The sequence below is a fragment of the Toxotes jaculatrix genome, chromosome 18, assembly GCF_017976425.1.
Source record: "Toxotes jaculatrix isolate fToxJac2 chromosome 18, fToxJac2.pri, whole genome shotgun sequence".
NCBI classification, from domain to species: Eukaryota; Metazoa; Chordata; class Actinopteri; family Toxotidae; genus Toxotes; species Toxotes jaculatrix.
Genome location: NC_054411.1, coordinates 13,672,126 through 13,688,840, shown reverse-complemented (window position 1 = coordinate 13,688,840; position 16,715 = coordinate 13,672,126). Strand labels below are relative to the sequence as shown.

Below are 16,715 nucleotides of genomic sequence, written 5' to 3'. Positions count from 1 at the left end.
GTGTCGTTATGCGTCTTTGTTGAGGATATAAACCTGAGGCATGTGCAGAAGGAGCCGCGGCGGTGTTGAACGTCAAGCTGGGCGAACTAAGAACCGGACAATAACAGGAGAAGAGGAAGTCTAAGCCTTTGAGACGACTGACAGGTAGAATAAGCAAGATGGATGATACCTGTCTGATACAGAAGCAGCAGGAGGTGGGGATGGTTTGCTCGGACAGCGCGTATGGGTCATCTGCGGTGGACACGGACACAGAGGACGGACAGACGCCCACACCCATCACCTTTCCTTATAATGAAGACCTAACGCATAAGGTGATTACTTTTGCACTACTTTTGATCTGTCTACCTGTCATCTGTCTGTCTATCTAACTATAATATAATCTAGGTTTATACTATAACAGATCTCTGTGGTTTTAGTAATCCACTCCAGTAACTGTGCTCCATATAGTACCAGCTGAAATAAATAATATCATTATGTAAGTAAATAGTCAAATTAATAAACTGTGAAACAATTAGTGAGATAATTAAAGACACTATTGCATTTTATTTCATTATTATGGATATTTATTCAATTTTTTTATTAAATAATTTGGTTAAAATTTTAATGCTCTTGCTCAAAAGTCTATTTTTACTTCATTCTAGCTTTTTTTTTTCTCAACGCCACTTTTATTTTGTAAAGTCACTTTTCCTGACAGCGTTGTTGTCACCTCCTGCATCACTTTAACAAGCTCAGAAACTGTTACAAGTGTGGCCAGTTAGCTCCTGTTAATTAACTTCATTGCTTTATTACTCCATAATTGCAGATTTATTTACTTATTGCTTGTTGGCTTATTTATTTAATATTGAACCACTCATTTCCAACCTTTCTGGCTCATGTCCCATTAAAACACAGCAGCTTCTCAGTGTGACCCCTCATCACGTTTTATATTATTTTCCTTAGCAAGTCAATCCGGTCAAATTGTTTAGTTTAAATACTTATAGGGGTCCAAATGACAAAAGCCCCATGGTATGAACCACTGCAGTGAACCACAGATCATCTCTAAGCTGTTTATCCTGCCACTAATGAATGTTCTCCAGGTTATATGGCCTCAAAAATCACTACCACGCTGAATCAACACTATCATCAATCACTGTCACCAAAACTGATCATAAGAAGCTTCACAAAGACATGAAGGGCAGTTGGTTTGGGCTGTGTTAGATTGTAAAGTTGAGGATATAAGGATATGAGAATATGTTAATATACCTCACAGGGTAAAAAAAAAAATGAGGCAGAAGTTTTTAGATGATAAAACTTTAAAACCAAACTTATGTATCTCAGTAAAATCAAAAGTGATTGTTTCCAAATGACAGCTGCTTTCAAACATGTTTTTTTACGTTCGTGAAGAATAACACAACAGTTTGTTTACAGATGAATCTCAGCAACACTGAAGTCTGGTGATGTCCGACCATCAGCAGCTGTTAAACACATCTGTGTGAGTGGGTGAAAGAGAGTCTGTAGGAAATGCTTTTCTGTTTTTTCACATTAAAATCCTCACCTGGATTAGATTCACCGCTGTTATCTGTACACCACATCATTTAGTACATCATTGGTATTCATGACTAAAATATTGTTAATCCTCTGTCTGTGTGATCCCATGCGGCAAATCAGCCGACAGCTCAGACGCACAAATCCACTTATACACATGATACACACACACGAACACATGCACACACACATAGTCGTGTTTCCATCACTTGAGAGGATGTTCACCTTCCTAATCCACCACTAATTCAAACCTAAACCTAAACCTAACCTTAAACTAACCTTAAGGCCAATGTCTTCACCTTAAAATTGCTTGCTTTTTGTCCCCAGTAGGAAGGAAGAGTACAGTAGTAAAATATATGGTAACATAATCTTCAAATTACTGACAAGGCAAATAAAATCTTGCTTCTACAGACACAGATTGTGGATGTTATTGTTCAGCGCTGCACAAGTTCTAATTCTTTTATCCCCTCATAAACTTCAAGACCCTCAATAACTCAACTGTTCAGTATTTGTGAAGTAAGTAGTGAATTGCGTGTGAGCCTAGAACAGTGCTCCTGCTTCCTCAGTAATTAAATTTGTGGCTATGTTTGTTGTCTTGCCGAGTTAGGGCCTGCCAGAAACTACACAGCGTACTAGGTACAGATGGCTCCAGCATTTTGCAGGCGGAAATGAGCTTGTTGTCCCACAGTTATTTAAATATCTAATAAACTTTTAGGAACTCTCATGAAAAGCTGTCTCAATGAGAGTCAAGAGAATAAATAGAAATTCCTTTGAGGATACACTGTAATGTACAAAAACATAATAATGTGCATAAATATAACCGGCAAAAAAAAAAAAAGTCTAAAGTGTGATGCAATCTGTTTTAGTTCAATTATAATTTTTAATGAGAAGGCTTTATGTAAAGGAATCAGCATTTAAAAATATCTGCTGCATAATTATACTGTCATCTCCTGGCCTGGGAAAGACACTTCCTGTTCTCTCTTCCTGCTGTCTCTAAGTGAATCCACGCAGCACCGCTCACATTGTTTGTGAGGACAATACTGGCGTCTTCTTGAATGATAAGTTGTTTAAAATATCCTGGTTAGCGTGTGTGGACACGGGACAAAAGAAACATCATCCTTTTCATTCAATAATCTCTAGAAAAATTTAATCGCTGTTAAATTCTTATGTAAGTAAACACTGCTGTGTGATGAGTTCTCTCCTGTCCCACCAGGACATCCCCAAGGATGGGTACTTATGACTAAGTGAGTTAAATTACCTTCCACTGGATTCATTGGACACTAACATATATGAGAGTCTTGGGTTTCCTCTCAGCGGTTTTATGGTAGCTATCTCATTATGACAGATCTCTGGGGCTCGCTCATGGCCAACCCAAACAACATGGAGAAGTCTCACGTTGCCATGGATACATATTCAGCATCTGTGCCCCTGCTTCTCGGGTCCTCGCCACATTAAACCTCCACCTCCAATCTTTGCGTCCATGCGCACCAGCATCAGTTCCCGTGTGCTTCCTGGCGATGAACTACCCTCCTCGCCGCTGCTCGCTGCTTGCTGCTCCAACAGCGTTAGTCCTGAGAGCGTCTACATGCCAACATCAAAATTTGATGAAGGAAGCATGAAATAGTAATATGTTGATTACACACTGGCCTGCTAAACACTGCACAACTTCCCCTTCCCACAGTGAGTCATCCACCTAGCAGCTCGCCTCTGGTCTGCATTATTTGTACTTGAGAGCCAATTTGTGCTCCACTCCCACGGTGGAGGAGCATCTGTAGCCGACCTCAGCAAACACTTCTCTCCATGGTTGTTGTTCAAAAATAAAATAACCACATTCCATATACAGATTATTTATATCCTGTACACTTTGTTTGAAAGGTTCTTAGTTAATTTTCTGGATTTCTGAGGCTTTTTTTTTATGTATTTGCGGCAGAAAATTGTTGCTTCACTCAGCATTTTAGAGGGCTACATCTTCAAAGAGAGCTCTGCAAACATCCACTTTAAAGAACCAGATAGTGTCTGATTTTCATCCTGTACATCTGCTCAGACTGTCATGAAGTTATGTTTTTAATGGGAGCGCAAAATGTGCAGAACTTGTGGATGTCAGTGATTAAAGTGAACATATTGTGATACTGCACAGCACTGCACGCTGTAATGCTGCGCCGTATGTGAGCACTTTGAAACTGCAGATAAGAGGCAAACAGCGGGGCTGGCTGGCCTGCTGGAGGAGGAGGAGGAGGGTGGGTGATAAATGTCAATAAAAGAGGCAAGCATCTGCTGCCAGGGAGCTCCAGGCTGGACCCACCAGCTCCCAATGAGACAATAACCATGGCGACAAGGCCGATTGATGCCTACGTCCAGCACTGTGGTGTCACAACAGCAGATCCCTGCTGGGGTGACGCACTGGAACTGATGGTTTATCACGCCAGCCTCGACTGTTTGTTTGTTTATACTCTTTTGCATGTGAGGTTTGTGTCTGGTAAGAAGTGTTGGGATGAGTATAATATATAATATTTCCCTCTGAAGTGTAGCGAAGTAGAAGAATGAATTGCCATAAAACTGAAGTTAAAATTGTTATTTAGCACAGTAACTGAGTAAATGAACTAAGATACCTTTCACTACTGTTGGTGAACATGTGACATGGGTAAAATTAATATAAAAAAAAGGATGAAGAGAGATAGTTGTGGTTAATGCTCCCCTTAAGGGTGCAGATGGCCTGAGATGTGATAAGCCATCTCTGATGCAGGGATTTTCTGGCCCAAACACACGCACACATTCCCCCAGTACATTCCCAGTTCCCCTCTGCACACTGCACCCTTCGCCTCTTGAAGATATGAAGCCAACTTCCAGCTGTCACATTACATTACATTACAGGCCACAGAGCTGTGCACTGAGCAACAGATGAGCATGTACAGTAACCTACACCATGTGCCCACACAGCGTACTGGCCTCAGGCGATGAGCGAGCAGGCCGCAGTGGGGCCTGGATACATGATGTTGCCTCTGTCCGTGTCTCTCTCTGCAGACGATCCTCGTGGGAGACAGCGGCGTGGGCAAGACCTCTCTGCTGGTCCAGTACGACCAGGGCAAGTTCATCCCAGGCTCCTTCACTTCCACCGTGGGCATCGGCTTCACAGTGAGTCCACACTTCCTGTCCTCCAAACACCCATCCACCCTGAATTTGTTTGTGTTCTGTCTCGCATTCACCTCATCTGTTTTCTCCCCCACACCCACCACACCACCACCCTCCCCCTCCATTATGCTGTTGACTTCACCCGAGTGATGAGAAGGACACTGTCACAGCGATGGGCTGTTTGCACTGAAGTCGTGACATAACAACAAAGCAAATGTTCTCTGCTTCTGTGCCGTGGACTGTTGGACTCCCCTCAGCATGTCAGCGAAGTGCAGCATGAATCAGTGGTGATCTCCAGTGTGGGATGTTGCATCTTCTCACTGCATTCATTACGATCCTTAACACTCTGTGGGGAGGGTGGCTGCTTGATAGAGGGTGCATTATCTTTAATGATGCCACTGCCATGATTAAATTACTGTGAAGAGAGCACTACTAATGAATGTCATGGTGGCAGGCTGTTTGCTGCTGGATGTGTATAACAAAGCTGTTTTAAACAAGGCTGATTTTCTGCTTTGTGACATGCGGGGAGGAGGTTTTAAACGCTGCTTGGCAAGTGGAGGCAAAAACAGGAGACAAACAGGAAAGACGCTTGGCACATTCAGTGCATGATGTTTCTGATGCGACAGTGGCAACTTTGGCTTTGTGTCACTGCCATTAGAGCGGCACAGAGAGGAGGCAGGAATCTGTGAGAAAGTATAAAATTGGCTTTGTCGTTTTGCATCAGCATAGGTCTGTGGTACTGTGTGACTCAAGGTTAAAAAAATAAAAAAGTCATTCTGCTGCATACATTTACTGGATTTAAAGGCGAGGGTAAGATGGCACCTGAAAATACACTACTTTTAGCTTTTGTCTTCACTTTGATGGGGCTTGGCACAGATGAATGAAATAAATGCATACAAGGTGAAAATGTCTGTGGTGTTTCTTGAGCGTTTGTTTGCGTCCTGCAGCTCAAACTTCTCTGTGACCCTGTTCAGAATCAAATCAACCATCATCCAGTGGGCTCCACATGCCAGTTAATGTTTTACCATTATGTTCATGTCAGAGGGTGAGATGTTGCCCGCAGCTGCCCGTGACACAGAGTGATGAGTTCATATGTTTGAACAAGAGATTACATGTCACTTATATAACATAAATGATCTCTGACCATGTGTCATCGGGCCTGTCACCGCAGAGAGAGAGAGGAGAGGGGAGGACAGGAGAGGAGACGCGGCTCCTCTTCAGTTCAACACTGGGGGGAGACAAACACTGCAGGGAAAAAAAATATTCATTGCTAGACTTGATTGGGAAATTGAGTGTCTGTGAAACCATTTTAGACATGTTTGACATGTTAATTAAATGAATGGTATTGGGGGGTATTTATAGAATCATCTGTTCGTGACAAGATGAGACTTGTATAATTGTTAATTTGCGTGCTGATGTTTGTGTTTGTGTGTGTGGGAGGGGGTCATTAAAGAAAATAGGTTGCCAAAGAAGCACAAATAAAGGAAAGAAGCTATTTTATGATAATAAACATCTCATTTTCCTGACGTATTCTTAAAGGCAAAATGCTTGAGTAAGAAAAAGAAAACAAAAAGTTTGGTTTTTGGTGCAGGTTTGTGCGGCACCACCTGTGGCGGATGAGTCAGCCATACGCGCTGATTTAGGCTGCTCTCCCCCACCACCACCATCACCCATTCAGCTGTTTGGGAGGGGAACAGTGTCAGCGTGAGAGACACGCTGATGTGTCTCTCATAAGAAAATACAAGTGTCGCTGGAGCTGTCGCCGTCCTCACATAGGCTACTGAGTAACATCATCTGCCCACGCCAGGATGCACCGCTCCGCTCTGCGAAATCAGAGAAATGTTTCCGCCTGTTTGTCATTACTGCTTCTTGACTGGTGGTGGATGTAGACGCCGAAGCGCCGCTGACTGTTCTGCAAGTTTTGACCGCCGCTTCCGTCTTTTGACAGCGCGTTATTAAAGTGTTACTAAGGGGGTTTATTTTATTTCCTTGATAAGCGCTCGCTGATCATTTTGTGGCCACACGCAGTATGCGAGCAGAGGAGCCGGAGGCTGGCGGAGACTGGGACTGAGAGGCGGAGATCTCTCAGACACCGTGCGCGTCTTTCTTGGACACATCTCGGGAGACAACTGTGCCTTGGCTCTCTAGCCTGCACACTTTTCTCGGCATTTGCGATGTCCACAAGAAAGACATCGTTGACGGACAAGCAGACTAAAAACGGAACGTCAAAATATGTGTTGGAGAGATGCGCTTCTATTAACGAGTATTATGATATTGCCTTCAAGGTGTGTATTTCCGTCTCGCAATGTCTGTTGATTTTTTAAATTATAATTATTGTTTGTTTGTTTTTTTTCTTCTCTGCACTGCTGCTGGTGTTACAGGTGTTTGAATTTACTGCAGGTTTGACACGGAAACATCTGGGTGTACCTGCAGCAGCAGAAGCAGCAACATGAATACTGACTCTTTCACATGTTTACAATGAGCAGCGCTCGCACATAATTTAAGTGAAAACAGCAACTATCAGCTGAGGAGTCTGGCTTCATGCATCCTCCTCGTTAAACGGGCTGTTCTCACTGTTTATGTACTTAACGACAGCTCAGACACCAAGTCATCACCCGATGGTTTTAATGTGTGTTACTAAGAAATCTCTCTGAGCCCTGTAAAGCTCTCGAGGTTGCTTTGTCCGCCCTTTCTGATATGCAAATATTTGCTGAGGGTGTACTTGTTGCTCCTTAAAAAAAAAAACCCAAAAAAAACCCCCTCCCATTAAATATTTATAAAAGCTGCACAGGAGCACCTGTAACTGCTTTACAACGACTCGCAGATAAAAGGAGAAGTTAAATTGAAGTTTAATTGCTTGTACTAACTGTTCATTTGCACCGCATGTTTATGCTGCTATGACTCATTGTGAAACCACCGGGGCTGTGTGAATAACATATACGGTTTATCACATTGCTGCTGGATGGACTGTATAATTACACATCCTGTTGTTGTAATTATACTGATTGGTTTTGGTGAGGGATGCATGCTGCAAAAATGATGAGAGTAAAATTACAGAGTTGGCTGCAAAACATCTTGAATCCCCTCTCCAGTATTGGCAGCGTGTCACATGTTGGTGGCAGCTCAGCCAACAGTGGATCATAACACTATCTGTAGTGTACTGTAGCTGTATTTGCCATATCATTTCAGCATTTTAATGAGCTGACACATTAACTGAAAGCTTACCAATAGAAGATATTTTGCAACAACAATATCTGACTCAAGCGCCATGTTCCAGGTTGTGAAATATTCTTCATTTCAGTTGCAAAATAATTTATGCAACACATCCATCAACACCCCCCCCCCCCCCCCCTCTTGGGGACTGTAATTCCTATTCTGTCAGTTGTGGTTTTTTGTCCAGCTGTAACCTGTTGTCCCTCTCTCTGGTGGTGGATTTGTTTTAGGTGATGCTGCTGGGAGACTCGGCTGTGGGGAAGACGTGCGTCTTGGTGCGTTTTAAAGATGGGGCATTTCTGGGAGGCAACTTTATAGCCACCGTTGGAATAGACTTTAGGGTGAGAGAGATACTGTCGAACAGTCCCAGACTCACAGAATGACTCATAATATTGTTCATTATGTCTGTATGAGCCATTAATGGTTTATCGTTTGTGTTATATCCCTGTTACACTTATGAGGAAATATTGAAATCTGAAAAACAATCTAATGATATTTACAAGGCGACAAGGGATCCACTTGTCAGAGTGACATCAGACCAATTATCACCTTATTTCCATGCCGAACACTTCATCACTCTGCGATGATAGCACCAAATGTACAAATCCTCTCACCAATCAGTCAAGTTCACAGACCACTTGTGCTGCTAGGCGTTGTGGATGGCTTCATAAATGTCCTGGCAGATGCCTGCCCACGTCCCTGTCTCCTAGAAAGATTGGCTGCAGCTCAGCTTGGTCCTAGAGGAGTCACACTGCTGACAGACGAGCTCTTACCTAGTCATATACACCTCATGCGCACATGGACGCAAACAGTGACTATTTCAGGACGTGGAGCCAATTTCCAGCATATATCTTCCTATAAAAATAGGCTGTTTGGAGAGAGTGGTCTGTACCCCCTCCACCCTACCACCCATTTCCCTCCAATCAAGGCAAAACACTCACACTAATGGCAAGTCAAGTAGAGGTGGTCTGAAGAGGAAATTGTGTTGCATTAGCTGGAGTGATGTATTGTCTTCTTTGGATGGCAGTGTAGACAAGGCTGCATACTGGATAGAGCTATATGGATGCTGTCTAAAGCACAGACATTTCATTTTGCCCCCATTCAAGCAAAAGCAACAGGTACTGTGGTTGGATGCCATTCATAAAATGCATTAAAAAAGGGAAGTGACACTGGTTTACACTCACATTCTTTTAAATAAACATGCTGCATTAAGTATCAGGCTATTTATTCTGAAGGATGGCTGTTAATGTCAGCAATTACCCTTTGTTTTCTCGCTTGTTTATGAAAGAGGGCAAAAGCTGCTTAGAAACAGAGTCATCTGAAAGAAACAGTTGAGTCAATATGCTGAGTTTGTCCTCTATGCATGGATAGGCAGTCAGGCTGCAGTGGCAGCTTGTAACATGGCCGGTCTATTTTAGGCATGCTTCCTTGTAGCAGTTACTCAGCATGCAGGCTCCTCTCACGTCATAATTGGGGGAAAAATGGAAACCCATGGCAACTAATGCAGGGGTTGAACCATGTCCATTCTGCCAAGGCAGAGGATTCAGCAGGTGGCAGTTCTAGCTGCCAGAGACGGCTTAGCACACATCGCCGAGGTTTCTTTTGTTATCGTGTAGCTTTGTCTGCATTTCTCGTGTGCATTTTTTTGTGCACTCACAGGAAAGGCAGGAGCTGTTTGTGATGACCTGTCACTGATACGAAGTTGAGGAAGTGCTGCATTTGCCGGTCGCGCTTCCTTCATCTCAGCCTTCCTCTCTTTGGTGTTTTTTTGCTGTACAAGGTTGAAATACAGTTTAAATGCAACCTGTGCTTGTTGCTGTGGCAGGTCACGGTAACACAACACTACTAAAACACGCCCTTACCCCCATGAAAAGTGTGTCAAAGAATGTCTGTTTTTGTCTTTACATGTCTGAGCATGCATATTATAATACTGCATGTTAGCTTTACCTTTATTTCCACTTTTACTTTTAATTCCTTGAGGCATTTTTTTTGCTTGCTTTCCCCTTTCAACACACAATAGTCACCACATTTAGTCTTTTTTAGGCAGTGTGTATAAACTATTTTAGGCCAATCTTTGCTCTACAGGAGGAAATCAGAGGGCACCCCTACGGGGCTACAGGAAATTAACGGGGGAGTCAGTTGTTATGCTGCCAATCGTCTTTCTCACTGTTGTGTAATTAAGTCTAATCCCAGGACCTTGTTGTTGTGTGGGTGTTGCAAATTACTTTCTCTGCCAGCATTCAAAGCCACTTTTAGTTGTCTTGTTTCTTTTGCCACATGCTGAGTCTCTGAGCTTTTTTAGTCTTCTGTGATGTTCGTCATTCTTTTCTGTGCAGTTTTCACATCACTCCCATCTCCGAAGCATATGGTGAATTGTCAGTCTCTCACGGCTCTTCTCGTTTCTGTAGAATAAAGTGGTGGATGTCGACAACCTGAAAGTCAAACTCCAGGTAAGAGCATGCACTTTTACAACAAACTTACATTCCAGCGCACCAAATTATACATCATCTTATGTTTCCGGCAGCCACATATAAACCCGAACTCATCTGGTAGAAATGTAGAATCAGAACGAATCCGAAAAGTAATTTACAAATAGTAGTTGAACCAATTTGTCATTGTTTGCACTGCCAATTCAATCAAAGTGGCGTGATAAGGTGTTGTATAGGGGACTCTGTGGAGTTATGTGCCAGCATGCTGGTAGTCTAAGACACGTACCCGTCTATCATCATAACCTGTTCATTCAACACTGAGTGGGAGGTGCCAAAATTAGATTCCTCCGCTTCCTCGAGTAAATCCTTCTCTTCTCTTCTCTTGCACGAGCCTTGCACATGATAAAATCCTGTCATTAATTCCAAAATAGACTCTTCCACCATGGGTCTATACTGTCTACAGAGGCAGAGAGTCAGTAATGTAAGGGGAGAAAAATGAGGGTTTAAAGTCTTAGGCTTACTGAAGAGACTGTGTCTGAGATACTTTAACTTTATCTCTTTTTGGGAACATTATTTTACAACATAGACCATTTTACAACGTAGACCATGCATTTTGGCTTTGTATGGTGGTATAACAGTGCCTTAGTTATTAGCTGTGCAGGCTTTGCTGCAAGAATTGTTCAGGATGTTCACTCTGCTAAGATATACTAGTTAGCCTACTCTTTAGGATCACTATTTGTCTTTATTGTCTATGACCGGATTTACCTGCCACCTGTTTATATGTGATTACCAATTAATGAGGTGTTACCATATCAAAATTAGACAAAACTAGACAAATACTGGGCTTAAATAAATTTAAACGGAATATGTTGTTATTGCATTTCAGATTTGTAGGGCACAATAATGTTATGTTTTTACTTTAGACGTTGGTTGTGCAGGATTTGCTGTGAGGACTATTCAGGATGTTCGGTTTCCCCACATTAGCTGCTGTGTAATTATGTGGTTTGTTATGCAGATCTGGGATACAGCTGGCCAAGAGAGATTCCGCAGCGTAACGCACGCCTACTACAGAGATGCCCAGGGTAACCTTTGTTTTTTATATTTCACTTCCTCATGCTCTGTGTGCCTGCGTGTGCGTGTGTGTGTGTGTGTGTGGGAAGGCCTAGTGAAGGTAAGGGACCAACCTGGCGAAGATATGTAGTTTTTATTCGTGTGCATACAAAGCCTGTGTAGGTGTTGATGTGTGTGTTACATAAGACGGTGTGCAGATAACAATAAAGGTGCAACCAAACTGCTCCTCTGTATTCTGTATTGCAGCGTTACTTCTGCTCTATGATATCACCAGCAAGCCGTCATTTGACAATATCAGGGTAAGACTGTCTCAAATTACTTTCCCCTCCCTCTTTCTCTCGTTCCCAGTTTCACTGTCTCTCTCTCTCTCTCTCTCTCTCTCTCTCTCTCTCTCTCTCTGCTCTCTTCATTTTCATTTTCTGCTCCTAAACCCTCTCAAGCTTAACGCTTCATTCTGTCTATTTACATGCAAAGTACTATGAAGGCCTCCAACATTTTCTCACAGCCCTCTTTGGAAATGACATGATGTTATCATTTGCTTGGCTACACAGTTCCCCTGTTTCAGTGATGAAAAGCAATAAAAGTGACTCAGTCTCACCATGATTGATTAGGGGATGATAATAATATTACACACTACGGGAGGGAAGGGAAAACGTATTATTTAAGTGGTGGTATTTGTTTTGTTTATAGACCAATCTCTCTTTCTCCTCCCCTATTGCATCTTTCTGTCTTTTATACTTCTGAAGGCTTGGCTGACTGAAATACACGAGTATGCCCAGAAGGATGTGGTCATCATGTTGCTCGGCAACAAGGTGAGCAAAGCTTCCTTTTTTGCGTTACATAAAAAGATCAGGAGGATAACTGGTCCCTTAGCACAATTTTAACACACTCTTATCACACTCAGACAGACATGAGAAAGCTTAAAAGCCAGAAAATGCTTCCACTGTGCAGCACATAGATGAATGCAAACGCTCACTCGCTTATTTTACCATTTACAAGTGAAACACCGTCTTAATCGTGGTTGTGTGTCTTCATTGGTTTATTTTTTTTTATGTGCACACTTGGCTTTGAAAAGAATTACTTACTGCGGTGAAAACAGTGTTGGTTCATTTACAGAATTGCTTGCTTTTGAAAACACACATGAATTCATTGAATTTTTACCCATCACCCAATGTTATATGATCATTCTGACTGGGAAGGACACACTGAAAAACAGTGTCACACAAATTACTGCTCTCTTGCTTCAGTCCTTGCCTCGCATGAAACCATTTTCTTCACAATGCTGCTGGTGATGAGGAGAGAAATTTTCTTGTCTCACTGCAACCAGCAGTCATTGCTGATACATCTGAAAGCTCCCTCTGGTGGCTCAGAGAGGACTCACCCTTCTCCAGGGTCATAGATGTCACACAGCAGCAGCTCAGATCATTTGCTGTGAGAGCAGCAGGACTGGTGGCATCAGTCTGAGGGAGCGATGCTCTTCTGCTGGAGGTGGAGTTTCTGACATCTCATCAGTCTAAAAGAGCTCTGGTTCAGCGGCTGGCGGCAAGGCTGCCAGATAAGGGGATGTGCGGGCTGACATGATGGTGCATCACTATAGCTAATGGCATGGTGAATCTGTGACCTTTCACCTCTGCCATGATGACTTGTTTTCTCTTCCCTCGGCTGTCTTACAGTCAGACATGGCTGCAGAGAGGGTCGTGAAGACAGAGGAAGGAGAGAAGCTGGCCAAGGTAATGTATAACAGCTCCATGTGGTTATATTTTCAATAACAGACACTCCACTTGGTGTTCTAATGCTTTTCCATCTTAGGAATATGGTGTACCATTTATGGAGACCAGTGCCAAGACAGGGGTCAATGTGGAGCTGGCCTTTCTCGCTATAGCAAAGTAAGTCTTGAGATCTTATTAAGTCTGTACACCACCTGCTGCCAAGCAGCAAACGAAAGAAAGTCCAAGTTAGTAACTACCTGATGAACATGGTGGAGCACTTAGCTGCTTAAGAGCCAGATGTTTACTTCTGGAGTCCTGGAGAGCAAAACAGATCTAAAAGGAGAGTGAATATTGGACTTACATGAATCCAAATGAATGCTAATGTTGCTGCGTGTCTGCTGGATGTTGAAGACCGTACTTGCTGACAGGTTTTCCATAATATTTTGATCATGATAGGATTTGTCATTGTTCTGACTGCCGCTTGTAATGCTGCCCCCCAATGGCCAAAAGACAAAGGGCTGAATATTTCTTACTCTATTTTTTTTGCCATTCATTTTCTTTAAAAAATAAAAATTAAAAAAGTAAGGGAATTGCTTCAGGCAATTTTTCCTATTGACATTCCTGGTTTGAGATAGGGCCTTTAATTCCAGTTTAGAGAAGTCTTAATACTTACAGCACAGCATGATATTTTAGATAACAGAGCTGTAGCAGTGTAAGGAAGGCCCGCTTTCTTTTTTAACATGACTGTGCCACCATGCGCAAAGCCCTGACCTCCAGCATATTAATGCCCATAGATTCAGAACAACATGTTGGACAATGCCATATGTGTTTGATGTCTGGACATAGGTGTACTTTAGGCTATGTAGTGTATTTCATCTTGTGCTCTGATTACAGAATTAAATGAACATATACAGATCAAAAAGTCAAACCTCCCAACCCCCGCCCCCCTCAAAAGTAATTTCTAGCATTTCAGGTTGCTCAACGCACAACACACTGCATGAAGAATTCTTTTGTAAATGTAAGTAATTAAATATATAACAAGACAAAGAAATCCCTGAAAGAAGCAGGTATGAAGTTTTTATTTTTAGAGACATGATTAGTAAATCAGTCATGCTTCCTTATTTTGGGCTCAGAATCAAGGCCTCTTAACAGTTTTGTTCATGTTTTGGTTACAAGATGCTGGAAAGAAGCAAAAGGTAGCAAGTCATAATGTAGACCTTTCCCTACACCCCACACACTCACCTGAACAAGAGAAAATTAGGAATAGAAAACCATTAACAGAGAAATGGGAGTGAGGAAATAACAACAAACACACCTGGGGATAATACAGAGAAGTTATTAGTGCTCTTCTTATTTCCAGAGTTGTTCCAAAACAAATATTTTACGCTTCAAAAGCTGCATCTCCTTTTAAAGAAAAAGTCCTCTGCAGCAAACAAATCAATTTACCTTTCACCTTTCTCTGTCTGTAATAGAAAGCCCCCCCCCCCCAAAAAAAATCAGAATTAATCCAGTTTCACTTTATTTTGGTCATGCATCTGGAGTAAACACTAAGATTTCCCATAAAGAGTTTGTACGTTATAACTTTTCTTTGACGTGGCATTGAGAGCTCTCACTTACTTACTCCTATAATGGGACTGTGCATATTCAGGGCTTATTGTGGATCTCAAACATTAACTGTTTTCTTTTTACCACATCAACTAATTTCTTTTTTTTATTGACTGAACACACGTTTCTTATTGAGTGGCAGGAAATATAAAAAGAATTGTTAGTTTTGCACAGTATGTTCCCAGGAACTGTGGAAGAAAATAATATGGATGATTTGCTGTCTCCATGTGATGGGTATTTTAAGTGCAAGTTAGATGAAATGAATCATGCCAGAGGTATTTTGATTAAATCTCAGCACAGAGAGGATGTTTCTCTCCCTCGCTCTCTTGCTCATTTTATTTCTCTCCCGTTATCATTTTCTTGGTTTGCTCACCCTGTCTGTGCTCCATCCCACACATCCACCCCCTCAGTATCTAACTTCCTCTCCTCTCTCTCCGTCAGGGAGCTGAAGCACAGAGTGACACAGCAGCCGAATGAGCCCAAGTTCCAGATACACGACTACATTGAGTCTCAGAAGCACAAGTCTGGCTGCTGTAGCCTCGTGTAGCTGACGCTGATCACCAGGCAGAGAGAGACATACAGAAAGAGAGAGAGAGAGAGAGAGAGAGAGAGAGAGAGAGAGAGAGGGGTGGGGGGGACAAGGTAAATGTCTGCTGTCTTACGAAAAGCCAATCTTACAAAAAGCCAATCCCAGCACCAAACCTGAGAAGAAGCGGACGCACCTTGACTTGTCCACTGAGCTTTTAGCTGAATGGAAGTGAATCTGGATTGGCCGTCATCCCTTATCTGAAATGTGAATTTAAATCTCTTTTATGTCATGCGTAGAAATGTTTGTGGTCTTTGTGGTGACAGTTGTATCGAACTACAAGTCAGGAGTTACAAATCTGAAATGCTATATCCATCTGCAGGGACAAAAAGAAAACAGATTTATCACTCTGCTCTTGGCAAACAGCAGTTTTATACGAACAATCAACACGACTGCTGATGTGGATATAGCATTTTGCCATGCAGCTCTTAGGTTGTTTCATCCCAGTTTTACCAGGCTGTGAACTGAATCCCTTTTTGGCCTTACAGTCTTCATCATTATCCTTTGATAATTTAGTGTGTTTGAGAAGTGGACTTCAGTCTCACAGTCAGATTGTAGCTACAATGATCCTGTCTGTTCACATCTGTACTGCTGTTAGATAGAATAAAGCCAACGTTTTGAGGGCGCTCGCCCACCGTGTGTCTGTCTGTACATTCAATTCAGGGCCAGTGAAACTTCCTTCAAAGTAATGTACATGTAACTGTGCTGGAGGATCATCCCACCAGGCTACACACACGCAGATTATTTTCATGTCTTCAGTTAGAGGCTCCTCGGCATGCCATCTGCATTTTACCATTCACACACAGAGATCCACACGATGCACTCCCAGACATTGCTGTGTCTCCTTTAACTATTGATGTTGTTGTCTAGGCTGTACCGAAGCTGTATCTGTTCACGCACCGCATTGTGCAACTCGTTTCTTTGTACAATGTTCATTATGAATGTTTGCTTGTCGAACTTGCTCGATGTCACATTTGTCCCTCCTCTGAGGCGTCACGGTGATCACAAAGTGCCATGAAAAAGTGCTTTGTTATCATATTATATATATCTATATATATAAAAAAGTATATTTTGTAATGTATGTGGTTTTGTTTTATTGAAGTCAGCCTCATCTGTATGTCTTTGTGCATGTTGGAGTTTGGGGGGGAGGTGAGGGGGAGGGGTGGGAGTGACGGGATGTGCTGAGGTTAATAAGCCACTGTGTGGCAGCAGCTGTTTATTCTCCAGTATGAAGCACTAGAAAACAAAAGTGTAAAGTGTTTTATCAGTTAGACAGGTTATAATATCCATGTTAATGTTGTATTTTAGTCTATTTCATGCCATTGTGCAGGTTTGCTGTTTTTTAAAAGATGCTCAACATCTGTACCATGAAGTTTTTGTTAATACTGTGGGTGCAGTGAGATTGCATTAATGTGCTTGATGAAGACAGTGGACATAATATACATGAAG

General features: G+C 42.3%; 1 protein-coding gene across 2 annotated transcripts; it reads left to right on the top strand.

The window, feature by feature from the left end:
- Positions 1 to 158: 158 nt before the first annotated feature.
- LOC121198092 (ras-related protein Rab-37-like) lies at positions 159 to 16,347 on the top strand. Of its 2 annotated transcripts, none has more exons than XM_041061957.1 (9): positions 159 to 311; positions 4,546 to 4,656; positions 10,275 to 10,316; positions 11,311 to 11,377; positions 11,613 to 11,665; positions 12,113 to 12,178; positions 13,040 to 13,096; positions 13,176 to 13,252; positions 15,122 to 16,347. In XM_041061957.1, exons 1-9 carry the CDS (start codon positions 159 to 161, stop codon positions 15,225 to 15,227), a joined length of 732 nt encoding a protein of 243 aa, XP_040917891.1. In that variant the 3' UTR covers positions 15,228 to 16,347. The 2 variants fall into 2 exon arrangements, with proteins under 2 accessions (XP_040917891.1, XP_040917890.1); XM_041061956.1 differs by lacking the exons at positions 159 to 311; positions 4,546 to 4,656 and adding exons at positions 6,420 to 6,938; positions 8,097 to 8,207.
- The last annotated feature ends 368 nt before the right edge of the window (positions 16,348 to 16,715 follow it).